The following is a 23,466-nucleotide window of genomic DNA, read 5'->3' as shown; positions in this document are numbered from 1 at the left end:
ATTTGTTATTAAGAAGGTATAAAGTAAAAATAAACAAAAACTACACATGATGTTCAAATGACAGAAACCATCCTGTAAAAGCTCTCATGAATTTGCCATCACATTTTAGAAAGAATGCGGAATTTATGCAGTTTTAAGCTTATTTTAGAATGCAAACCTTGTGTTGCAAGCAATGGCTTTATTAAGATCCAAATCAAGAAAAAACTTAAAGATCTTTTTAAATATTAACTAGTTCCACTCCAGCATCCTGTCAGGTCTTAGTTATTATCTTGATCCTAAAGATACAGAAATTTTGCAGCAAAGCTGATGTCCTTCCTAAGGTCATACTCTGATGCAAGTGACAGAGCCAGGAAAAAAAATAATTGGTCCTGGTTTTTAAGTATTAAGCAACTCTGCCTCTCCAAAATAGGTAATATAATTTTCTTTTCCTCAAACAGCAGAATCCACAAAATGCAAAGGAAATCAGGAGGTGGATTTCTCTCCCAATACATATAATCAACTTTGCAAGACGTTGTAAACATGCACTCCTAACCTACACAGGTTACTGAGCCATTAGTTGCTCGAAACTGCACAGAACTCCCATCCAGAGACCTGATTTCACTCCACAGTATTAACTCAAATGCTGTTTGGCTTATAGAATTGCACCAGAAAAGCCCAGGTGTTTAGCCCAGCCCGTTTGGAGTCAGTCTTTCAGTGCGCTTTGGATCACTGAATGGACACACAATGGCCGATTGTCAGCATGAGGCCACAGGGAGCTGACACTTTCCCAGAGAAAAATGCCTTTGCTGTGTGTTTGGAAGGTTACACAGCTGTAAGTCAGACACAGAAGGAACTGAAACCCTGGAGGGATTATTGCCTCAAACACACATGTGCTATGGAAGGAAGCTCTCCTGTGGACTGACATACCATTAACTCCTGCTGGTGGGAGCCCATTCCTACGGCTGGAAGTCCTTTACAGCCTCAAAGTGCTGGTCACTTGTCCTGCAGACAACTCTTGTCTCATCTCTGACCTGGTGACTTGGTCTGGCTTGTATTTATTTTCTCATTTTATAAGAAACAGGCTCTTCTCTGAACTCGTTATTGGTGGGAATACTGGCGTGGTGCGAGGCTGAGACCCACACTGTACAATATCAAATACTCAAGCGGAAGAACTGGGACTTTGTCCAACACGCCGTCTATCTTCCTGGGAAAAAAAAAAAAAATCTCTGCTCTGCGTGCTCCCAATCATGCCATCAGCTGGAGCAAGATGGAACTTCACTGCGTGAGATAAACCAGCCCTTCTCCCGAATGCACTTTAAGGACAGCAAGCACTGCCTGGGCTCAGGCAAAGCCCAGTGAAGGCCCTGGGGCTCTCTGAAGGGCTGAAGGACACTGCCCAGGCCCCTACAAAGGCTGGCAAAGGTGCCAAGAAAATCTGGGGTCCTTCAAAGCCCAGTAGAAGCCTCAGTGAAGACTGGAGGTCAGCAGGGCCTCTTGAGCACACTGGAAAATGCCTGCACTGGAGTGAAAGTGCTTGTGGGGTTCTGGGCTTGCCCTACCACCTAACCCTCACGTTTGCCAGAGCCCAGGTCCAAAACTTGCTTGGGGAAACAACGAGGAAGTCGAGACGGGATGTGAGCAGAGTACATGTGTCAGCACAGGGCAAGGGGCTGAATGGTCATCCTAGCTAGCACAAAAACTGCTCCAGGGTACCAAAAAATACCTCAGGAGGGGTTCTGAGAGAACAAGAGGGACCCAAAGGCAGCTATGGAGACACAAAATGGCTGCGGGCACAAGGAAGCAAGCAGCAGACCTTGTGAGTGAAGTAAGGAGGCCCTGAAGGGACCAGAGGGACAAAACACACCTCAGGAAAAAAAAAAAAAAAAAGGCTTCGGGAGGGAATCTGAGAGAACAAGCGGAGTTCGAAGAGGGTACGCCAGAGACCGCGGCCCCCGAGCTGCGCAATACTCCGCAGCGTCCGGTCTCCGCGACCCCACCGCAGCCTCGTGGCTGCCTGCAGGCTGCACTGCGCATGCGGGAGCCCGACGGCGGCAGGCCCGCCGCTGCTAGCCGCAGTGCGCATGCGTCAGACAGCGGCTACAGTGCCACGCACTGAGCAACGGAGCGCAGCGGAGCGCCGGGCACGTGACGCGCGCACGCGCGGACCACACAGCTGCGGAACCGGCGGCACGGTGCGGGAAAGCAAGCGACCACATTGCGCATGTGCGAACAGCGCCGCCTGCGGCGCCGCGGGACACCACGAGAGGGCAGCACCGAGCCCGGCGGTGCCGGGGGCTGGGGCCGGGCGCGGCTGGGGTCCGCGGGCCGCCCCGCTGCCCGCCAGAGCCCGGGGACCGGGCAGAGCCCTGCTGCTCTTCGCAGAGCCAGGGAGGGTTTCTCTCCTCCTTTTCCCTGGAGGGGTCCCTGCAGCCATCAGGAACCGCTCCAACCTGGGAAGCGGTGAAGATCCCCTCAGGCTGGGGACCCCTCCACAGTGACCGGGGATCCCCCAGCACCCCACCGCGTACCCCCACAGCGACCAGGGCCGCCCCAGCTTACAGCCAACACCCCCCCGCTCCAACATGGCCGCCCCTCAGCCTCGCTGCGACGCGCCGCCTCCCGGAACTAGCCCCGCCTTCCTCCGCCGCTCATTGGTGGAGCGAGCCGCTGCCCGGCGAGTTCTCGTCTGTTACTGGCTATCTCTGCCGTCCGTCAGCGCACTGCACCGCCGTCGAGAGCCCGCCCGCCCGCCCGCGGTGACCCGAAACGGAGGTCTGGGGGCGAGGGTCGGGCCCCGGGTGGTCGCCAGCGGGGCGAGCCGCGCTCTGGAGGCCGATGTGGGCCCTGGAGACCGCCTCAGGCCGTGGAGAGGGGCCATGGGGACCTCACAGGCCTGGGGAGGGGTGGCAGTCTGGGCTGTGGCGGGGTCACAGGGACCAGCCAAGGCCCGGGGGCAAAGTGACCGGTGTGGACCCTCACAGGGACCAGTCCGAGCCATATGGACCAGTTGAGGTGGTCGAGGCCAGTCGAAGCCCGTGCCCTCCCCTCTGCCTGGCCCCGTCTGGCCTCTCAGCAAGTGAAGGGACCATCCCCAGGGGCAGCTCTGCTGCTTCGAGAAAATCAGGACAGTGGGATGGGAATCAGAGCCTCAGGCTGTTTTATTGCCTGGTTCTGGCGAATCTCTCCAGTACTGGTGGCTCCATGCTGCTGGGGGCATGGGGACGGAGGGGATGCGGAGTCCCTCGGTGGGACAAGGGAGACGAGCGGGGTGGGGAAGGGGACGCTGCCTCTGCTCTGCCTGTCATGGCTCCATCCAGGGTGTCGCTGAGGCCGGCAGGCTCCAGGCACTGAACTCCCCGGAGTCTGTGAAGTCCTTGGCGGCCACCTGGATGTGGTGGAGGGTCCCGGGTTGCACTTCCGTCAGGGTGTAAGATGTCTGCTCGTACGGCCCAATCTGGGGGTAGAGCGGGGTTAGGGATACCCATGGGCCGCGGGGGTCGGGACACAGCCTTGCTAGGGATGCATCCCTCGGCTGTGCCTCAGTTTACCCCGTCTGGCATGCAGCAGTACCATCTTGGTGACAGAGTCCTCCCGGGCATAGCGAATGCGGTACTTTAGCGGGAAGTACTCCGGGAAGGGCCAGGACCCTGGCGGGCTCCACTCCAGCAGCAGCTTTTTGGTCTCCCCAGGGATGGGCGAGACTCGTAGATCCTCGGGAGGATCCGGCTTTACTAACGAAGCAGGGAGACAACAAAAGTGTGGGGTACTGGCTGGGAGATTGGGCACGGGGCCGCTGCAGACAGTGACGCCACGTCCATCAGCCCCGTTGACTGAGCTGTGTAATCCAGGCTGCAGAGGTGGCCTGAGACCCAGCAAATCATTGCACTGGTGTTTCTGCATCCCAGGTAAGGGAGCAAACCAAGGGGAAAGGCTCAAAGGAAGCCCCAGGGCTGGGTTAGACCCACACGTGCTGCTTGGGATGGGGAAGGGCGTCTGGAGGGGGCCAGGCTGTCCCGGCAGCACTCACTGATGTTCTCCAGGAGGAAGGGAAGGAGTCGGGAGGCAGCGCCCAGGGGATTAACGGCCGTCACGTTCACCTCGTAGGGGGTGAGGGAGAATACCTGCACATCCCCAAAGGAGCAGCTCCGCGGCCCCGTGCGGACACACTCGCCCATTTCCGTGGCCCCCGACACCCTGTGCCTGGAGGGGGCAGAGGAGGGGAGCTGGGCAAGGGGCAAGCTACCCTGCCTGCAGCCCCACGTGTGGTGCAGGCACGGGGCTCGGGGGCTCAGACGGGGCTGGGGGACCCCTGCTGACCTGTACGTGGCCACAAAGTCAGTGTCCAGCAGCGGCTCGGGGGCCAGGTCCCAGGAGCAGTTCACTGCTTGCGGGTAGCTGATGGCCCAGCACTCAACGGCCGGCAGCGCAGGGGGATCTGGGGCAGGGGACAGTCATCACCCTGCTGCCGGCCTCCCCAAGGGACCCCCAGCCAGCAGCGGGGGCCACGGCGGGGGACCGAGGTCACTCACAGCCCAGCCGCAGGCAGACGGTGGCCCAGGTCTCGCCGGTGCCAGGATGGTGGCAGCTGTAGTGGCCCTCGTGGGCCAGGCTGGCGTTGGGGAGGGCCAGCCCCGCTGTAGGGTACGTTCCCAGCACAGTTCCTCCTCGGCGCCACTCAGCCGCTCCCCCCGCTGCAGCCGGGCACCGCAGCAGCACCTCAGTGCCCAAGGTGCCGTGCTGCAGGGCGCAGGGACCTGGGGGACGTGGTGGTGGGCACGGGCTGCACCCCCTTGGTGCCGACCCCCCATTCCCTGCTGCAGTCCCCGGCAGGGGGGGTGACAGGGATATGCAGGGGGGGCAGGCAGTGGTAGGGGGTGGTGCTGAGTCAGGAAGGCTCTGTGCCTCCCTGAGCCCCCCAACTCTGCTCCCAGTGCCCCTCCCTCCCAAATGCCCCCAGCTCCCCTGTCTCCTTGGTTCCCTCATGTCCCCAGCCTCCCAGTGTCCCTACACCTCTGTCCCTAGATGCCCTGTAATTCTGTCCTTCGTCCCCTTGGTGTCCCCCGTCCCCTCAGTGCCCCTGTACATCCAGCCCTGCTCCCTCCATCTCCATCCCCAGCACTCCCTGTCTGCCCAGTCCCGCTGTCTCCAGTCCCCCTAGCTCCCCCCACACCTCCATTCCAGCCCCTAGTCCCTGTATCACCGGTCCCCCATGTCTCCATACCTCTGTCCCCATCCCACCTCCCCCCAGGTCCCCCCATACCTCCATCCCAGCTGCCCCAGTCCCTCCATCCCTGGTCCCACGTGCACCCGTACCTCTGTCCCCGTTGTCCCCATCCCCGGTGCTGCCCGCTGTGCCGTTGTAGGGAGCGGTCCAGACAGGTGCCACAAAAGCCACCACCCAAAGCCACTTCATGGCAGGAGACTCAGCAGAGCTGCCTGGTTCCAGGGACCTGTGGGGGCAGGCAGGGCAGTCAAACCCCAGTGCAGGGGACAGCAGGGACACCATGGCCACAGGTCCCCAGGTGCTCCAGAGACGTCGCCCTAAAGCCGAGGGTTCAAAGCCATCTCCAAGCCACCCCACAGTGCTGTGCCTCGGTTTCCCCTCTGGCCTTGCCACACAGCCTGGGGATGGGATGGTTTCTCGCCGCAGTGGCCAGATCCTGGCTGCCAGGAAGGAGGAGGGGGCAGAGGTGCAAGTGAATGCACCCTGTGTGCTTGGGGCTTGCCCCTGCGATCCCGCGCCCGGAATTGGGTGTTCTCTGGGCCTCAGCCAGGGAAGGGGCCAATGCACTCAGCTGGACCCCACCTCCCAGGGCATCTGGGGAGGGACTGTCCCTCCAGAGACGCCCCCAAATCCCAGCTTGGGGACTGAGCTGAGTTCCCTGCTCTGACCAAGCCCAGCACCACAGGGACAGATCCTGCCCTTGTCATCGCCCACCCTGCCTGCGGGCTGGCTCGGCCCCAGAGTGTGGACACGCCTGGCTTTCCCTGTGTCGTGGAGTGCGACTCCCCACGGTGCCCCCCAGCCAGGCACTGTGGGGCCACCCCTAGCCCCCAACACCCCCCTGTGACCCCAGCCCCACAGGGAGCCCTGCCCCCCATCATGCTCACCGCAGCAGGGCCAGGTATCTGGGACCAGAGGCTCTGTCGCTGCCGGTGTGGGAAGCCGCAGCCCCAGCCCACTTCCTCGCGCAGGAAACGCCGTTCCCAGTGGGGAACCCGCCGCCCAGCGTAGCTCCGCAGGGATCCCTGCACACGGGGCCTCTGCTTGCCCCGGACTCGCAGGGAAGGGATTTTGGCTCTGGCCAAGAGGGTTTCAACCCTTCCCATGCCACCACCCCACTTCCTTTATGTTCACCCGCTCCCGTTTGGGGACATTGGAGCTGGAGGAGATGATGGCACCAATCCCTTATTGTCCCCAGCTCCACCAACTTCTCCCACAGGCCACCACACCCTGTGCCCACCCTTGCCCCCCCAGAGATGAGCCGTCCCGTTGGTGTGAGTATAAATACTTTATTGCTGCTGTGCTGGGGTGTGTGGGGCACAGGGGGCTGTGGGGGTGCGTGTGCCAGTGACAAGGTGCTGCCCCAAGAAGCAAAGTGGGTACAGAGGGTGCTCTCAGGGGCCTGTCCCCCCAGCCGTGTCACTGGCTGTACCACCGAGCCCTGTGGCACTGCCATGCTGGCAGGGGCTCATCTGCCCTGCTCCTGCAGCCGCTGTATCCTCAGGATCTGGCACAGGAGTCTCTGCACGTCCTCGTCCATGTGGCCCTGGGGTGGAGGGGACATTGGTGGGGATGTCAGAGGGGACATCAGGGAGCGGCCCACGCGCCCTGGGTTAGCAGTCCCTGGATCCAGCCCCTTGCTGCCTCCCACATGACGTGCGGCTGGCTGGTTCTCCATACCAGTGTCCCCAGTTCCCCCACAGCCACGTCCCCATCTCACCTGCACTGCGTAGAGCAGATGGCTCCGGTACAGCGTCACCACCTTGCTGTGCCGCATTTCTGTCTCCTGCAAGAGAGCGAGTGGGTTTGAGCATGGGGCTGAGGGCTTGTGGAAGCCCAGAACACACCAGGTGACGGCCACAAGACCCCCCCGGTACCCACCGTCAGCTTCTCCTCCAGCGCACGGATCCTGACCTGGAGTGCGGCAGTGTCGGGGGGCGACTGTGGCGGCCCCCGGGACTCAGGGAGGGCATTCAGGGCTTCCTTCAGCCTGAAGACCTCCTTAGAGAGCTCAGTGATCTGCACGGAGGTTACAGGGACCCCTCAGGCCCAGCTCCCCTGGGGTCCACCCATGGCCGTGCCCACTGCCACCCTTGGCGTGGCCCCTGCGCCCAGGCAGGGGCAGAGCTGGGACTTTCCCACCCCACCCCTTCTGCCCCCGGTTTCAGTCTCGGCTTGGGGAGGAAAAAATGGGGACAGCCAGGAGAGCAGCAAGTCTGCATGCAGGGGTGCCCGTGTGTCCGTGTTTGCACTTACGTGTGCAAGCATGCATGTATGTGCAGGTGCACACAAGTGTGTGCAAGCATGTGTGCTCCTGTGTGTGCACATGCGTGTACACATGTACCTATATACACGTGTGCATGTAAATGTGTGCGCACATCCATGCACGTGCGTGTGTGCATGTTTGTGTGCATGCCTCCACTGCGACCTAGCTCAGCTCACCCGAGCCATGCCCAGGCCACCATTTCCCCTCCCAGGAGCCCCTCACCAACCCCGACACCTCCTGCCTGTCCCCTACCTTCCTGTCCCTGTCTCTGACCAGCTGGGCCGAGTCCTCGGCGTGGCCGCGGAGCTCTCGCAGCCTCTTCGCCTCGTCCTGTGCCTCCACCAGCTGCTTCTGCACGGCGGCCAGCCGTTCCTCTGCTGCCTGCCGCTCGCTCTTCATGAAGAGCGCCTGCCGCTGCACTCGGAACACCTCCTCGCACGTCTTCTCATGCCGCCGTGAGAGCTCGCTCAGCCGCTGGGCCAATGCTGCTGCCTCAGCCTGCAGCCCTGCCTGCGCCTCCTCGTGCTCTCTGCGCGGCACCGCCGTCGCCAGCTCGGCCTCCAGCCGGGCGGCCTCGCGCCCCTTGGCCTCCACCGCCACCTCCAGCTGAGCCGCCCGCTCCCGCAGCGCCCGCACCTGCTCCTCCAGCGCCGCCGTGGCCCGGGCGTGCTCCTCCCGCGGTATTCGGCCCTCCAGCTCTGCCTGCGCTTGCCGCAGCCGCACCAGGGCCTCCTCGTGCTCCCTTCGCCCCACCGGCCGGGTGGCCAGCTGCTCCCGCAAGGTGCCCAGCTCAGCTTCCCTGCGACCCAGCGTCTCCCGCAGCTGCACTAGCTGGGCTGTCACCTCCTCGTGCTGCCGCACCAGCTCTGCCACCCGTCGCTCCAGCACCCCTGGCTCTGGCTCGGGGCCACCTGCCACCCGCCAGTCCCGTGTCTTGGCCTCCAGCTCCCGCCGCAGGGCTTCTGCCTCTGCCTCCACCCGGCCGCAGCGTTCCAGCAAGGCTTCCTTCTCCCTCGAGGCCTCCTCCAGGGAGGCCGAGACCTCCTCAGCTTCTGCACTGGCCTCCAAACGAGCCTGCAGCTCCTTCACCTGCTGCTCCCGCTTCTCCAGCGCTGCCTGCACCTGCTGCAGGGCTGCCCGGGCCTCCACCAGCTCAGCACCAGCCTCCCCCTCAGTCGCAGAGGAGGAGGTCCGCGTGTGCGGCACCCGCAGCTCGCCCAGCGCCACCTTGCACTCGCCGTGGGTCCAGGCTGGCTCCTTAGCAAGCTGCTGTGCCGCGCTCCCCTTCCCGGTTTTCTCCAGGGCTTGCTCCGAGGCACTGCTCTGCCCCTCTGGCTGCCCGCCAGCCTCGTCCCTCACATCTGTGCCCCGTGGTGGATCCAAGCGCTGCGCCCGCAACTGCTCCAGCTCGCGTTGGAGAGCGTTGTAGAGGCTGGCAGGCACAAAGTCCCCCGGGGTGGACAGATTGCTCTCGTCCTGCTCATAGTTCTCCAGCACCTGCAGAGAGGACAGTGAGGCCACCAAGGGCCCGGGGACAGAGGCAGGGAGGGACAGGTGGACAGGCAGAGACTTGCCTGTATTTTCTCCCTCAGCTCCTTATTCTGCACGGTGAGGGACTGCACCTGCCCCTGCAGCGTCGCCAACAGCTCCTCAGCCGAGGGGCTCAGCGTCTTCTTGGAGAGCAGCAGCTCTACCCCTGCAGGCACAGGGACTCTGGTGCCATGCCCACCCATGCCCCCACTCCCCGCTGTGGGGTGCCACCTCCCCGAGGGCTGCCCAGCCCCACAGGGGCCTTGGGAGGTGCGCAGAGCCCTACCTGGGAACTCAAGCGGGTCTCCCTCCTCATCTTGCAGTGTCTCGATGTCATAGCTCGTGTTCTCCTTCTCGTTCTGGGGGTGCAGAGTGGCAGGCATCAGCCCCGACGCACCCCAGCCCCTGGCACTGCCAGCTGCTACTGGCACCTACCTCCAGTGAGGACAAGCGGCTCCGCAGAGCGTCCACCTCCTTGCCCAGCCGCTCCTTCTCACCATCCCGCACCGCCAGCCGCTCCTCCAGCTCCTGGATCTGTGGGGCAGGACACAGGGCATGGGGGTCCCCTTCACTCCCACCAGAGTCCCGACAGCATTCCCGGCACCAGGACCCCTCAGGCAGCTGAGGCCACCTATGACCTCTGCACGAGCCTCACCTGCTTCTCCATGGAGCGCAGGGAGCCCTCGTCCAGCTCTGCCCGCTAGCAGGACACAGAGAGAAAACAGGGAGGGATAAATGCTGTCCCCATCCCTCCTGTCCCCTCCACTCCTTAGGGACACGGTGGCATCTCTCCCACGACCCTGCAGCTCGCTGGTACCTCCCGTCTCTGCTTCTCCTGCTGCTCCAAGCCCCGGATCTTCTGCAAGAACTGGCCCCGCTCCTGTCGCAGCCGTACGATCTCCTCGTAGGCGTCCCGGTCCTCCTGCAAATGAGCAGCCATCGAGCCTCAGTGCCGGGCACTGCCAGCCCACTGCCAGCCCCCTGCTGCCCATCCTCGCCGGGGGTTTGTGGCAGGCTGAGTCCAGCCAGGCTCAGTAGCAGCTCTCTGGGCACCACGTGCCCCTGTGGGTGAGCCACTATCCGGGGTGTGCAGGATGCTTTTTGACACCAGAGAGAGAAGGAAAGGCTCTGGCAGGGCATGGACCGCTCCCCCACCTAGTGCCAGCACAGCCCCCTGGGAGAGGTGTTTTGGGCATGTAGGTTGGAGAGAAAGGGGCTGGTAGCAGGGGCTCAGGGCCTGGGGTCCCGAGGGGGTGGGGACAAAGCCTCTGTTACAGCTCAGGCCAACCCCTGAGCATCGCCTCCACTGCAGGGAGGAGGGCCCTGGGGCAGGCAGAGCTGGAGGAGTTTGCCTGAGCAGGCCAAGGTTCGGCTGCCCTGCATCTGCCAAGCTGGGTGTGGACGTGGAGCTAAGTGGGTCCCCTCTCTCACCTGGCTGGGGGTGCCCAGGGGAGGCAGAGGGGCTTTCCTCTTCCTTGGGGTGCTGTTCTTCTCCCTGACAGATGACTGGCTGGGCGAAGACGTCTGCGGAGACACCGGGACAGAGAAGACATCACATCTAAAGCAGCCTCCCTCCTTCCAGACCCATGGCCACCTTGGAGAGCCCCAGGGCTCCTGGACACCCCCACCCAGGGGCTGGTCCCAGGTTAGCCCTTACCTGGGACGTCTGCCCAGTTGACTCCTCTTCTGTGGGGCAGAGCAGGAGGAAAGAGAAATTTGAGAGGTTTAGGGCGTTGTAGGTGCGGGCACAGCAGGCAGAGCCCACATGGGGGTGGGCACATGGGGTAGACACGCACACACACGTGCACAAGGGAGCACACGTGCGTATAAGGGGCACACAGGCAGACACACAACTGTGGGGATATCCATGGATGTGTAATTGTAGCGATGCACACACGTGTGCAGACATGGGGAGACACACGCACACGCAGACACACATACAAACACACTGGCTGATACACGTGTGAACATATGTGTGCAAGCACGTGCAAAACATTGAGACACATAACAGGCTCAGCATCACCTCCCAGCCCTCCGCTAGTGGCAGAGGCGTGGGCGAAGGCACCCCCAGCACATGCAAAAAGGGCACACGTGCCCCCCAGCCTTGCTCAGCCTCTTCCATCCCTGCCCCAAACACCCTGCAGGGTGAAAACACCCCCGTGGGTGCATGCCTTGTGGACAAGGAGCCCCAGGGTGGCACAGCTGCCTTACCACTGGCCCAGGACCGGCGCTGAGCAGCCTCTTGCAGGAAGTGCTGGATGAGAGCGTTGCCTGTGGCCAGGCTGTAGTGCGCAGCGTCGTGACCTGTGGAGTCCACCACGGCCACACGGGCACCAGCACTGATGAGCACCTCCACTGTCTCCACGCTGCCGTTCTCGCAGGCCAGCATCAAGGCTGTCCTGAGCAGAGTGATGAGAGGAGAGGTGAGGAGGCCCATTCCCTCCCTCTCCCAGTCCCCACCAGCACAGACTCACCTCCCCTGCAGGTCCCGGCTGTTGACAGCTGCGCCACGGTGCAGCAGGTACCGACATAGCTCCGAGTGGCTCATCTTGGCAGCAAGGATCAGCGGCGTGAAGCCATCCTGGGCAAGGTCAAGTTGGGTGAGGCTGTGCAGACGAGGCTCAGATCCCCCCCATGGGGCACTCGCTCTCGTTATCTCCCAGATTTCCACCTCCCACTTCAGGGTATTTTTTCACCCCAGGAAACTTGGGTACTGCCAGCCGCTGCATTTCACCCCAGAAGCTGCTGCGTTTCAGAGGCAGCCCCAGCCTGGCCCCTTGCTGCTCTGCACAGCATTGCAGGGCGAGGAGCAGAGGAATCTCACCTTGTCCTTGATGTTCAAGGGAGCCTTAAAATCACAGAGGATCTCCGAACACGAGATGCAGCCGCTGACCGCTGGGGAGAAGGACAGAGGCTGAGCACTCTGCATTCCACGGGGACATGAGCCGGACAGGGCTGGCACTGTCCCCACTCACCTGCGTGGTGCAGCGCTGTTCGGCCGCTGCTGTCTGCTACATCCACAGGGCAGGAGGCCTGAGGGAGACAGCCTGGGTTACAGGAGGACAGGGGACAGACAGCCAGCCAGAGTGCTCCAGTGGATGTGGCTCCCTGAGATGGTGGAGGGCTGAGCAGGTGCTGGGCAGCACCACGAACTACCATGCCAACCAATGCCACTGGTGGGGGGGGTGAGTTCAAGGACAGAGGGGACACCGTGCTGGCACAGCACCCTCCCTCCCTCGCAGCACAGTGTTCTCAGCTCGGGTACCTGCAGCAGCTTGCTGACGCACTGCGGGTGGCCATGCTTGGACGCCAGGTGCAGGGCAGTGTAACCTGGGGAGAAGGACAGACGGACGGGTCAGAGAACAGAAAACGGGTCTGCAGCAGAGGGGATTGGCTGGGTGACAGAGGGATGGGTGGGCACACAGAAGGATCTGCTGGACTGGGGCTGAATGGGAACAGGACATCCCCAGCAGCACCATCGCGCTTGAGGCCCCATAGGAAGCCGGGACAATTTACAGCTTCTACAGGTGTGGCTGTCTGCTCTGTCCCCTCAGCCTCAACACCTTCCATCAGGGTTGGAACAGCCAGGGAGCACTGGTGGCCCCACGTGGTCCGTGGCATTAGCCAGGGGTACGTGGCGGCCATGCCCTCACCCGAGCTGTCCTTGGTCATGGCATCCACGCCGTGAGCCAGCATGGCTTCGAGGCAGTCCACGTTCCCCCGCATGGCGGCCAGATGGAACCTGCAGCAAGAGCGGGGGCTGTTGGACTCATGTCCCTGACCCCCAGCCTTGTCCCCAGCACTGCATTCCCGGTGTCCTGGGGACGTGGGTCAGCACTTACGCAGATTTGCCCTCCGAGTCCAGCTTGGTGGCGACCAGACCCTTGCGGACAAGGAGAGATGTCACCCTCCCGGCATCGTTGTAGTCCACAGCTTGCAGGAGCTTCTCATCGTTCTTGGTCCAGTCCTGGCTCTGCAATGAAGCCAAGAGGAGGCTGTGATGTCTGTGCTGTGCCCAGGGACAGGCAGGGTGCTGAGCTGGGCTCAGGTGCCCGTCCTTGCTCTCTTCTATCCATCCCTATCCCTTGAGGTGCCATCTCTGAGCCAACCGTTTTCCTGGGTGCCGTGGTGTCTGACCTCTAGGTATGGAGGGTTTAGCTGGGACAGCTGACTGGGATCCCAGTGAGGATCTTCAACTGCCCTAGGCTGTGACCGGCTAGGATTTGGGAGCAAGCCAACACTGTCTGCTTGCCCCTGCCCCAGGGTTTGCCCCTGCCACCCCAATGACCCCCATGCCAAACACAGCTAGCACCCATGAGGTGCCTGAGCCCCATCCCTGCCCAGGTTTCCCTGCTGAGCCCACTCCCAGCCCTGCTTTGCTCCCCACTGAGGAAGGGACCTAGACAGGGTGAGCAGAGCTGGCAGCAAGCATAGATCCCCCAGGGGTGGCTCCAGCCTCCCTGGGATATATGGGACACAACGCTACCCCACTCCTGTGCAGGACTGGGGCTGGATGGGGGGCTTGCTGACCCGAAGAAGTGACCCACAGCAGGACGGGACCAGCACGGGAAGCCTGGGTTCACACCGCAGCCCGTGAGGACAAACCAGAGCTCACTGCGGCCGCGGCGGCAGGAAATGGATGTCACCTTTTGGGAGCTGCTCACATCCTGCCCCTCGCCAGCCTGATGCTCAGTGCCAAGTGCGGGACCTGTGCCACCTGTGCCGCCTGGTGCCCCTTGCAAGCCCCTCCAGCCCTGAGGGGACCCCAGCCAGGGGTGGGGAATAAACCAGTATCCCAGGGTTACCGGGCAAACTGGGAGGGTGGTGCCTGCTCCCCCTCCACACCCTTGTCATGCAAGGACAAAACCGGTTGGAAAGGACGCAGCCGAGCCCCGGGACGGGGACGGAGGGGGCCCAGGTGGGGTGGGGGTGACACGGCTTACCCCGCAGGGTGGGACCAAAGGGGACCGGAGATGGAGGACAGGAACGTACCGCGAAGGAGGCAGCCGCGCAGAAGCAGATCTGCTTCATGGTGTTGAGGAGGAGCTGGCGGGTAGCCATGCATCCCTTGCCCACCGCCTGGGCGAGGGCAGGCTGGGGCTCCAGGCCGGGGACCCCAGACCCCAGCTCGGTCCAGCATTGCTGCCCGGGCGGGGGCCGGCTCCTGCCGCAGTGGGAGCCAGGATCCGCCTCTCTCCATCCCTCCGTCCCTCCTTCTTTCCCGCCCTCCCTCCCTCCTCAGCATCCAGAGCTCCAGGCAACCCCGCATCCCTGCCACAGAGCGGGTACCAAGGTCCCAGTCAGGGACCAGCACCCAGGCTGGTCCCAGTTAAAGTAGGAGGGGTTGGGGAGGGGGGCAGCATGCTCAAGGTGAGGCAGCAATGCACCCCCAAACGAAGGGGATGAGCACCCTCCTGCCACCTAGATCCTGCACCCCAAAGACGGGGACATGTGACCCCCTGCCCTGCCGTGGGGGGCACAAAGTTACCTCCCACCACAGCCCTGGGGCCAAGGGAGGGGCCGGACCCCTTGCCTGCATGTCGGGGTCCAGCAATCTCCTCTGAAGGAGGGAATCCCAAAATTCAAAGGGTCCATGGAAGAGCCCTGGGGACAGTAGGAGCCTCTCACCCCTCCCCACTCACACAAGTGTCCAGGGCAGTGCAGGGAAACTGAGACACAGAGCACCCCAAGCAGGGCAGGCCCACGGAGGACTTCAACCTGTGTCCACGTCTCCCCAGCCATGTGTCCCCAGTGCCCATGTCCGCCCGGTGCTGCCATGGGCACTGGGGACAGCACTGCCACCCTCTGCCCGCTGTGGAGAATGGCGAGAGCCTGCGGCATGGTGCCAGGCTGGTGCTGAATAATTGAGGAGCATCGACATGCTGGCCCCACTGGCTGTGGCAGCTGGAAAGCTGGCAGCCGTACTCCAGGAGAGGACCTGGCACCCACTTCCATCTCCCTGCTGCTGCCTTTTTTGCTTTGCTCTGCCCTGCTCCCAGCGATGGCCCTGGGGGCACATTTGGGTGCATTGGGAGCTCAATCCCACTGGCCAGGGTGGCAGTGCCGACCTCCATGAGGCTGTTGTCCCCATGGTGAGCTGCCATCCCGTGTCCCAGGGCAGGTCCCCATGTCCCTGTGACAATGGGGACATCCTGGGGAAGATCCCCCTGCCCTCACATCCCCGTGAAACTTGGGACAGGTCCCCATGTCCCTGTAGACATCGCAGGGCAGGTCCCCATGTCCCTGTGCAGTTTGGGACATCTCAGGGCAGGTCCCTGTGGACATTGCGGGGCAAGTCCCCATGTCCTTGTGCAATTTGGAACATCCCAGGGCAGGTCCCTATGCCCCCATGGACATCGCGAGGCAGGTCCCCATGTCCCTGGAGGTGGCACTCACATCCGCCTTCTTGAACTTGGCCTTCAGGCTCTTCATGGCGACTCCAGCCTCAGCCCTGTGGCACCTGGACAGGGGATGGCCGTGCTCGAGGGTCTCTCCCCCACCGATATCAGCTCCGCTGCCCTCAGATCCGCTGCCCCCAGATCCGCTGCTCCCGAAGCCCCGTCCTTGCCTGCCGCGTCTCCCCACCGGCCGCAGCACCCAGAGAGGGGGAGACCAGACACACAGGAGTTGGGTTACGGCCCGGCTGCGGTTACAGCTGGCAGCGCTGGGCGGCGGGGGAGGGGGGGGGGGCGGCTCTGGGGGAACCAGCTCTGTTTGTGGGGGGGGGGTCTGCCTGCACCTCTGAAATACCCAGGGTCAAGGAGGTGAGGGGACATGGCACAGCAGGGCCTGGCCCGGAAGGGGAGCTGGGGGGTCTGGGGGCAGCAGACCTTGGCTCTCTCAGGAGTCTGGCACTGCAGGCAGTGGGGGGCAGGTGGTGGGGGGCACGGCTGGGCCCTTCCCTGCCAGCCCCTGCCCCTGCCAGCACCCCCTGCTCTGGCCTGGCACCCCCTGCCTCTTCCAGCACCCCCTGCTCTGGCCTGGCACCCCCTGCCTTTCCCTGGCAGCCCCTGCCAGCACCCCCTCCCCTTGCCAATACCCCATGCCCTGCTTCTCCCTCCCCTTATCACAGCCCTGAGGGAGGGGGGCAGTCGAGGCCTGGCAGGCTGAGGGCAGCCGGCCCCCCTAACCCCCTTCTCGCCCGACACAAAAATGGCGGCGGCGGCGCCCACCCTCAGCGGTGCCCGCGCATGCGCCTCGGCCGCCGCGGCCTCCCTGCGCGTTTCCGCCCGTCCGCGGGGCTGGCAACAATGCGCGCTCCGGAGGCCGGGGCGGGCCATGGCGGTGAATTACGCGGCCGGGCTCTCGCCGTACTCGGACAAGGGCAAGTGCGGCCTCCCCGAGGTGAGCGCGGCGCGGCGGGGTCCCGGCCCCGCACGGGGCCTGCCCCGGCCTGACAGGTTTCCGTGGCAACCGGGCCCTCGGTCCCATGGGTGTCCTCCGTGGGGAACCCAGCACCAGGGACCCCTTTGTGTGTCCCCAGGCCCACCCCATCGCTCCCTCCTTGTCCCACTCAGCCCCATCGCTCCCTCCTTGTCCCCCCAGGCCCACCGCATGGCTCCCTCCTTGTCCCCCCAGGCCCACCGCATGGCTCCCTCCTTGTCATTGCCCAGGCCCAGCACTATCTCCTTGTTTTGTGTCCCCCCTCCCTCAACAGGGGCTCCCAGCCGTATGGGATCCAGTGGGGATCCCCGCAGGCCCCCCTGCGAGGGGCTCCTCGCAGGCACCGCGGGGGTGATTCCAGCCCCATGCCCCCAGCGGTACCCGGAAAGCTTAAAAGAGGTTTTGGGATGAGGGGACAGGGATACGCGGCGGCGTGTCCTCAGTCCCTGTCCCCAGGAGACCGGGCTGGAGAAGCATCTCGCAGAAATGAAATCCTGTGCCCAAGCTAGAACGCCAGGTGGGCACTCGGTCCTGTCTAGCCACAGCGTCCCCCACCTGCATGGCGTCCCGCGCAGCTCCCCTGGCACTGTCCTGTCCGCAGAGCTGGTGGCTGTGCTGGTGACAGCTGGAGTTGAGCACACGTGGGGTGGCACTGGGTTTGCTCCTGTCCTCCCACTGCCCGGCGGTGCCCTGGAGCCCAGCCACTTCTTGGGGTATCAGCTGCCTGTCAGTGAAAGCAATAAATACCCTCATCTGCGTTAGGTGTTTTAAGCCCTTACCCTGCATGGAGGTAGTTTATACAACATTGTGTCTCTTTGATCAAATGCTTTTGTCATTAAGGAATGCAAAATTTTCTTTTCTTTTGTGAATAAGAAAGAATTGTGGTTTGCTGGGTCTTTGTGCCGGGAGGTGTGTAGGATCTATCCCCGCATCTGTCCTTTCCCGTGTTGGTTTGTCTCTTCTGCTCAGATTTTTGACCCGCCGGAGGAACTGGAGAGGAAGGTGCGGGAGCTGGCAGACTTGATCAGGAGTTCCTCCAATGTGGTGTTTCACACGGGGGCTGGAATCAGCACCGCCTCGGGGATTCCTGACTTCAGGTAAGGGCAGCGGGCAGCAGGCGAGAGATTGGGAGGATGTCACCTCCTCAGAGTCCTCACATCTAGTAAAGCTCTGTCATGTGCTTCCTGCTGTCCTAGCCAGACGTACTCCATCCCTTCTGTCTAGTCCTGGATCCGACTGAAAATACTCTTTCCCTCTTGCAAACGTTTGACTTTCAGCCATAACCAGACAAACGCTGCGTGCGCTCTGCTTGCATCAGCAACAAAAATCATTGGTGATCCACGACCTTCATTTAGCTGTGCCCTGCTCATCCTCCATTGATAGGCCTTGTGGTTCTTTTTTACAACTGTCTTCTTAGAGCCTGAGCTCTCAGTTCTCACTCTTTCTATCCCCATTGCTGCAGGGGGCCCAATGGTGTCTGGACTATGGAAGAGAAGGGGCTTTCCCCAAAATTCGACACCACCTTTGAGAATGCCAGACCCTCCAAGACTCACATGGCGCTGCTGGGGCTGCAGAGAGTCGGCATCTTGAAATTCCTGGTCAGCCAGAATGTGGACGGCCTTCACGTGCGTTCAGGATTCCCACGGTACTGCCTCTCCCAGCCTGTCTCTGGGTCCCTCGTGCCTTTTCCAGCCGCTGCCGTGTGGCTGCTTTTGCTGCCTGATTAGCATGGCCTCGCGTGCAAACATTTGAAGTGAGCCTTGATTTCCAAGGCTGGCTTGGAAGCTGTCTGCCCGCTGGTCTGGGGAATGGAAGCTGGGATGCGCTGGTGTGGGAAGGGGTATGTAAACCAGCTTGAATTTAGAGAAGAGAAGTTACGGTAATAATTCAGAGGGCGATGAAATGAAGCCAGCCGCAGTTGATGCTCTCTAGCAGTACACCCAGGAGCCATCTGGTCACAAGAAAAAGGATCAGGCCGCGGTGCTGGGCCATTGCACGTTACCACCCATCAGCTGAGTGGCTGTAGCTGATGGTGCCGCTGTGCGCAGCCCGGCTGCGCTGCTGCCTGGGGGCTCGTGGCCTGGGGAATGAGCTGTCGGCTTCAAGCAGGGCACGTGCTCCTGGGAACTGGGCTCAGAGCTGCGCTCAGGGAACGCAGTCCTTTCTACTGCCTCTGTACCCGTCCAGAGCATCTGCAACCGCTCCTGCAGAGCCATGTGTTGCCCTGGTTTACCGTATTGCTAGAGCTGTCTCAGCGCACTGGATCTTGTGCTATTTTACCGTTTGCTTAAGTTGAATTTTTCGAGAGAAAATAAAGGCGGTGTTGCCCCAGTGATGAAACCACACCTAGGCCCAAGATAACCTTAAAAAGTATTTTGCCTCTCAATAAATTTGCAAAACTGCAAGGGCAGCAAGACAGAGAGAGAGTCCCGCAGTTGGAACTGGTCTGACTTACCGGCTGTGGTCTCTGATTTCCTCACCCACTGCGATGAGGTCAGGGATCCTGCGTAGCTGTGTTCCTTCTGCGGGGAGCTGCGACGTGTGGGAGCTGAGGGTACAAGATCTCTGCTCCCTGAGTGGGTGGGGACTGAAGTGCATTTAGCAGCGCAGTGGCCATTTCAAAAGATGTCCTCAAAGGAACCTGCCTTTCCATTAGCACTTAGGGCAACAGGCTCTTCCCTTCAAGAAACTTCAGCCTCTCGTAAAACCCATTTCCAGCACTTAAGACCAGAGAGCAATTGTCTTGTGAGCCAAACTGCTTGGAAAGGAAAGGGGAGAGCAGCTAAATTCAAGTAAAAAAAATAAAATGGAGTTGGGATGAAAACGAGGAGCATGAATGGGACCTCAGAGAAGATGCATCTCACAGATGTCTTCAGCCATCGCTGGCTGAGCAGAAAGCTACCTCCAGGGGGTATTTCCTATTATTAAAAGCCCCGAGTCCTGGTTTCTGCTCCTAGCACCACATTTGCTTTTTTAAACTAAACAACCATGGGAAAAAGAATAGGAAATAATGACCGGAACTCAGCTGTGCTCCCTGCAGCCTAGTGCCACTGGCTCCCACTCTGGTTTAGCACAGCTCTTCCACCCAAGCAAAGCGTGTGCTTAAGTAAGTGCTGCTGAACTGGGGCCAAAATGGGGGAAATCAAGTCAATCCTGTCTCCATTCGCGTTGGAGGAGGTTCCCAGGTACCGTGGGGCTCATAGGAACATAGAGAGAGTGTGGCCTTGTCTTCCTCTAGCTTCTGCACTTTCAGGCAGGTGCTGAGGGATGAAAACTCAAGGGGAGTTTTAGTCAAAACAAGTGGCAAGGGCTGGAACCGTGCAAGGGCAGAGAGGAACACTGAGTGCTGAGAAAAGCAAAGATCTCAGTTCCTACCAGATGCAGAGAAGGTTTGAGGCTGGGTCAGAAAAGGGGCTAGAATTGGTGCTGCAGATGGAAACATTTTAATTTTAAAAGCCTGCCTAACACTGGTACCCTGCTCTGATACAGCCGTGTTTGTCTATAACGAATGTAACTCCCCTCCCCCTGTGCTGGGGCCCTGTCCCCAGGCCATGGCAGAGGGTCCCAGCCGCTCCACGGCACCTGGCAGGTCTGGTCTGGCAGAGCTGGAAAGCGGGGAAACCCTCGAGGTGCAGGGGGGCCCCGGCGAGGAGGGGTTTTGGGCAGCTTTCCCTGTTGCCTCAGGGCTCTCCACCCTTCCCCAGCTCACCTCTGCCATTTCTCCTGCAGGGACAAGTTGGCTGAGCTCCATGGGAATATGTTTGTGGAAGAGTGCGTGAAATGCGGCAAGTACGTGAGCGCTGAGCTTGGGGAGGGCGTCGGCGGGGTGGGGGCTTCGTTGTTGTCCCTGGGGAAAGACGGAGGCCCTGCACATGCCGTGGGGCTGTCTGCCTGGCAGGTCTCTAGCACAGCGTGTGTGGGGTCACGGACAGATCTGTTCTGAATCCTAAACCCTGTCAAATGGTGGGAAATGAATGTTCTGGGAATTCTCCGTTGCCTGGGAGGCCCGCAGCAAATCCTGCTCCTACTGGCAAGGCGGACATGCCAGCAGGGCTGCCTGTGGCAGGGTCTGTGCCTGCTGGGATAGAGGAGAGAAGGTTGCTACAAGCTGGGTTTTCCATTCTGGTTTGTGGCAAACCTCTGGGGCTGATGGTCAGAGCTGCTGTTGGCAGTGCCTGATTAGAGATGCCAGCAGAGATCAAGGAAGGACTGAGGTGCTCCACTCATTGCTAGTGGCTCCCAGCCATCCCCTGTTCCCTCCGGGGTCTGTGGTGTGGGGTGTGCCGTATTGGGGGGACTTTTCACAGCGAGTGCCACCTCCCTGCGTATTCGGCCCCGAGTGGCACCGTCTTTCTTGCAGGCAGTACGTGCGGGACGTGGTCGTGGGCAGCATGGGGCTGAAGCCAACGGGCAGGTTGTGCAGTGTCACCAAAGCCCGGGGGCTGCGGGCCTGCAGGTACGTCTGCTGGGATGCTGGATGGGGGCTCCCAAGGGGATGTGGGGTGGCAGGGACCCATTCACCCAAGTGAGTGGCTCTGGTGCACAGACTTGGCTTTGCAGGGCTGAGCCCACAGTCCCTCCAGTTCAGTTGAAGAAGCAGAGCGGGTAGGGGAGCTCTCCGAAGGCCCAGATGGGAAGCCGCATATTGAAGGAGTCCCAGCCTCCTCGGAGGGTCTCCCCACACCGATAATCTGAGCGTGTCCTAGTGCTGGAGAATGTCCTGCTGTGGGATGGCGGCTTTAGAGAGCCCCTGTGCTGCTTGCCTTCAGTAGGGAAGCATGGATAGTGTTTCCAGCTCTGCAGCTGGAGGTCCCCTGAGGTGATCTGGCATTCAGACACACTCCACATGCCCCTTGTGCTTCCTCACCCCAGCCAGGCCCAGCCCAGCTGCTTTTCTCATCCAGGCCGGCTGCAGAGCCAGCACGGCAGAGCTGGGGGCTCCAGGCCGTGGGGCAGAGCTCTGCTGGCTCGGCTCTGATGCTGGGGAGTGAAGGGCGCATCCCAGCTCTGAACTGGGACTTTGGTAGCTTTGGGTGGCACTGCAGCACCAGACACAAAATCCCTCATGCAGGTGAATTTGGTGCCATCCCCCGCCTGCCGGTGAGTCCCCTCAGCTTGTCTGGGCTCTCTCTCTCCCTTCGCAGTGCTGGGCCAGGGAGAGCAGGACAGGATCTGCATTGCTGTCCCCTCTCCCAGGGCAGCTCTGCTGCCTGTTCCTGCCTTGCAGGGGAAACCATGGGCCCTGTTTGTGTTTTTCAGAGGGAAGTTAAGAGACACCATTCTGGACTGGGAGGATTCCCTGCCTGACCGTGACCTCACGCTGGCGGACGAAGCCTGCAGGTACTGTGCTTGGGCTCTTCACGCCGTGGTGTCTGCTGACACCTGCGGCTCGCGGTGCCCCGGGAGGCTGCCCGGGCTCCCCATCCTCTGCCTGCGCCACAGTGGCCCTTGGGTCAACCCTGCCTGGCTTTGTTTGTCGCGTTTTGTGCCTCGCAGCCCTGAGGCTGCACCCACAGCACAGCAATGCCCAGCCCTCTCCCCAGAGAGTGGCCAAGAGGAACCACTGCAAATTCTGGACACAGCTTTGCTTCCCAACTGGGAAGCTTGGAGAGTACACAGTGGAGCAGGATAGGAGAAACAGCCTACAAACAACCGTGGCTTTTTGTCTCCTCCTTGCAGGAAAGCTGATCTCTCTGTCACTCTGGGGACCTCTCTGCAGATCAAACCCAGCGGCAACCTCCCGCTGATCACGAAGAAGAGAGGAGGGAAGCTGGTCATAGTCAACCTACAAGCAACCAAACACGTGAGTGAGCACGTCCTCGCTGCTCTGCGCGCAGAGCAATTTGCTCTGCACCGCTCCTTTCCCCTGGTGTCACTTGTTTCAGCCCCATCACAGGTTTGTCCCTACGCAACATCCCCTCGCAAGCAGCCAGATAGAGGAGTGGCCTCGCTTAGCAAGCAAACAGGCTGGGCTTTCCCTGGTGGAGGGTTTAAACCTCTCCACAGACATCTAGAAATGGAAGGTAAATCTTAAGAGCAGAATAAAAACTGCCCAAAGCCTGATGTATCCTCCAGTGAATTCTAATCCAGTGAAATAACTGCACGCACCGTGCCATGGGGCAGAGGAGTTAGGTTCATGTTCAGCCCTGGTTTTGGTGCCCTAATTATCCAAAGTCTTTTGAATAACCAGAGCTGGAGGGTTTCTGGGATGTCAGTAGAGCTCCCTTGTCCCTGGCCCACTCTGTCCAGGGCTCGCTAGCCTGGCTCTGCATCCATGTCCCTGTCTCTGGGCTGTGCTTCAAGGCATGACTGCTTGCCCACACCCCGAGAGCGCCCCATCAGCCCATGGTGTAGCCAGGGCGCAGTGCCAGGTGGGGTCAGTTCCTGTTCCACCAGTGATCATGTCTCAGGGACAGGAGCCCTGGAGCCCCCATGCAGCTGAGCCATCACCCAAGCCCTGTCCCCACGCGCTCCCTGGGAGGGGACGTTTGTCCCCACACGCTGTGTTTGTCCCCTAACGCTGTGCTTGCCCTTGCTTGCCCCAGGACAGACAGGCTGACCTGCGCATCCACGCCTACGTCGATGATGTCATGACGAAGCTGATGAAGCACTTGGGGCTGGAGGTGCCAGAATGGACGGGGCCGGTGGTGGTGGAAAGCGCTGAGCTCACCAAACCCGAACAGCTCTTCAAATTTGACCCCAGGGCTCGTGGGCTGCTGAAGGAGGAGCCCCTCTCCCAGTACAACGGCACGGGTGGGCTGTGCCCTGGCCTTGGGACCACGCTGGTGGAACGCCGTGACAGTCTGAAGCAGGAGTGTCCCAGCCCGGACATGGGGCCAACGACTGTGAAGAAGATGAAGGTGGAGCCTCTCCTTACCTGACCCAGACTGTTCCCTGTCTGTCCAGACACTCGTCTGTGCCGCTTTTCCTACCGACTTTTTTTTATACCCTTAAACGTTGTCCCTTTTTTTATGTAAGTATTAAATACACTTGAATCACGTGTGGCGGGGCAGCTCCACCCACCAGCCCAGGCAGGGTGTTGCCTCTTTGAAAAATAGCGAACATCTGATTCCTTCTCTGCAAG

At 61.2% G+C, this 23,466-nt stretch overlaps 3 protein-coding genes across 4 annotated transcripts; 1 reads left to right on the top strand and 2 right to left on the bottom strand.

Moving 5' to 3' along the window:
• Nucleotides 1-3,134: 3,134 nt before the first annotated feature.
• EBI3 (Epstein-Barr virus induced 3) lies at nt 3,135-6,178 on the bottom strand. 2 transcript variants are annotated; one of them, XM_086767380.1, is made up of 7 exons: nt 6,091-6,178; nt 5,293-5,429; nt 4,509-4,733; nt 4,297-4,414; nt 4,007-4,179; nt 3,550-3,710; nt 3,135-3,433 (listed from the first exon to the last, which is right to left on the bottom strand). In XM_086767380.1, the coding sequence occupies exons 2-7, from the start codon at nt 5,390-5,392 to the stop codon at nt 3,281-3,283; spliced, it is 930 nt and encodes a 309-aa protein (XP_086623506.1). In that variant the 5' UTR covers nt 5,393-5,429; nt 6,091-6,178; the 3' UTR covers nt 3,135-3,280. The 2 variants fall into 2 exon arrangements, with proteins under 2 accessions (XP_086623506.1, XP_086623504.1); XM_086767378.1 differs by lacking the exon at nt 6,091-6,178 and having other exon boundaries at nt 5,293-5,584.
• Nucleotides 6,179-6,476: 298 nt separating this feature from the next.
• On the bottom strand, nt 6,477-14,146 carry ANKRD24 (ankyrin repeat domain 24). Its single transcript, XM_086767264.1, has 19 exons — nt 13,992-14,146; nt 12,842-12,972; nt 12,653-12,741; nt 12,265-12,329; nt 11,975-12,032; nt 11,824-11,894; nt 11,474-11,580; nt 11,211-11,398; nt 10,657-10,685; nt 10,431-10,523; nt 9,817-9,921; nt 9,655-9,699; nt 9,435-9,533; nt 9,286-9,358; nt 9,044-9,165; nt 7,722-8,966; nt 7,085-7,222; nt 6,924-6,989; nt 6,477-6,749 (listed from the first exon to the last, which is right to left on the bottom strand). Exons 1-19 carry the CDS (start codon nt 14,058-14,060, stop codon nt 6,672-6,674), a joined length of 2,871 nt encoding a protein of 956 aa, XP_086623390.1. The 5' UTR covers nt 14,061-14,146; the 3' UTR covers nt 6,477-6,671.
• A 2,067-nt stretch (nt 14,147-16,213) lies between these two features.
• SIRT6 (sirtuin 6) lies at nt 16,214-23,416 on the top strand. Its single transcript, XM_086767322.1, has 8 exons — nt 16,214-16,343; nt 17,352-17,479; nt 17,845-18,027; nt 20,112-20,171; nt 20,743-20,838; nt 21,642-21,722; nt 22,062-22,185; nt 22,928-23,416. The coding sequence occupies exons 1-8, from the start codon at nt 16,278-16,280 to the stop codon at nt 23,261-23,263; spliced, it is 1,074 nt and encodes a 357-aa protein (XP_086623448.1). The 5' UTR covers nt 16,214-16,277; the 3' UTR covers nt 23,264-23,416.
• The last annotated feature ends 50 nt before the right edge of the window (nt 23,417-23,466 follow it).

This window comes from Chlamydotis macqueenii, chromosome 26 (assembly GCF_036417535.1).
Source record: "Chlamydotis macqueenii isolate bChlMac1 chromosome 26, bChlMac1.mat, whole genome shotgun sequence".
Lineage (NCBI taxonomy): Eukaryota > Metazoa > Chordata > Aves > Otidiformes > Otididae > Chlamydotis > Chlamydotis macqueenii.
Note: the sequence above shows the minus strand (reverse complement) of the source record. Positions and strands in the feature narration are given on the sequence as shown.

Excerpts from the sequence above, each read along its gene's own strand:
- EBI3 (XM_086767378.1), bottom strand. The coding sequence starts at position 5,485 with ATGGTGTCCCTGCTGTCCCCTGCACTGGGGTTTGACTGCCCTGCCTGC. Across the intron at positions 4,180-4,296 it reads GACTTTGTGGCCACGTACAG|GCACAGGGTGTCGGGGGCCA; the intron begins GTCAGCAGGGGT and ends TGCCCCCTCCAG. Across the intron at positions 3,434-3,549 it reads AGGACTCTGTCACCAAGATG|ATTGGGCCGTACGAGCAGAC; the intron begins GTACTGCTGCAT and ends CTCTACCCCCAG.
- ANKRD24 (XM_086767264.1), bottom strand. The coding sequence starts at position 14,060 with ATGGCTACCCGCCAGCTCCTCCTCAACACCATGAAGCAGATCTGCTTC. Across the intron at positions 12,330-12,652 it reads CATGACCAAGGACAGCTCGG|GTTACACTGCCCTGCACCTG; the intron begins GTGAGGGCATGG and ends CCTTCTCCCCAG. Across the intron at positions 8,967-9,043 it reads AGCTGAGGGAGAAAATACAG|GTGCTGGAGAACTATGAGCA; the intron begins GCAAGTCTCTGC and ends TCCTCTCTGCAG.
- SIRT6 (XM_086767322.1), top strand. The coding sequence starts at position 16,278 with ATGGCGGTGAATTACGCGGCCGGGCTCTCGCCGTACTCGGACAAGGGC. Across the intron at positions 21,723-22,061 it reads CTGGCGGACGAAGCCTGCAG|GAAAGCTGATCTCTCTGTCA; the intron begins GTACTGTGCTTG and ends TCCTCCTTGCAG. Across the intron at positions 22,186-22,927 it reads ACCTACAAGCAACCAAACAC|GACAGACAGGCTGACCTGCG; the intron begins GTGAGTGAGCAC and ends TGCTTGCCCCAG.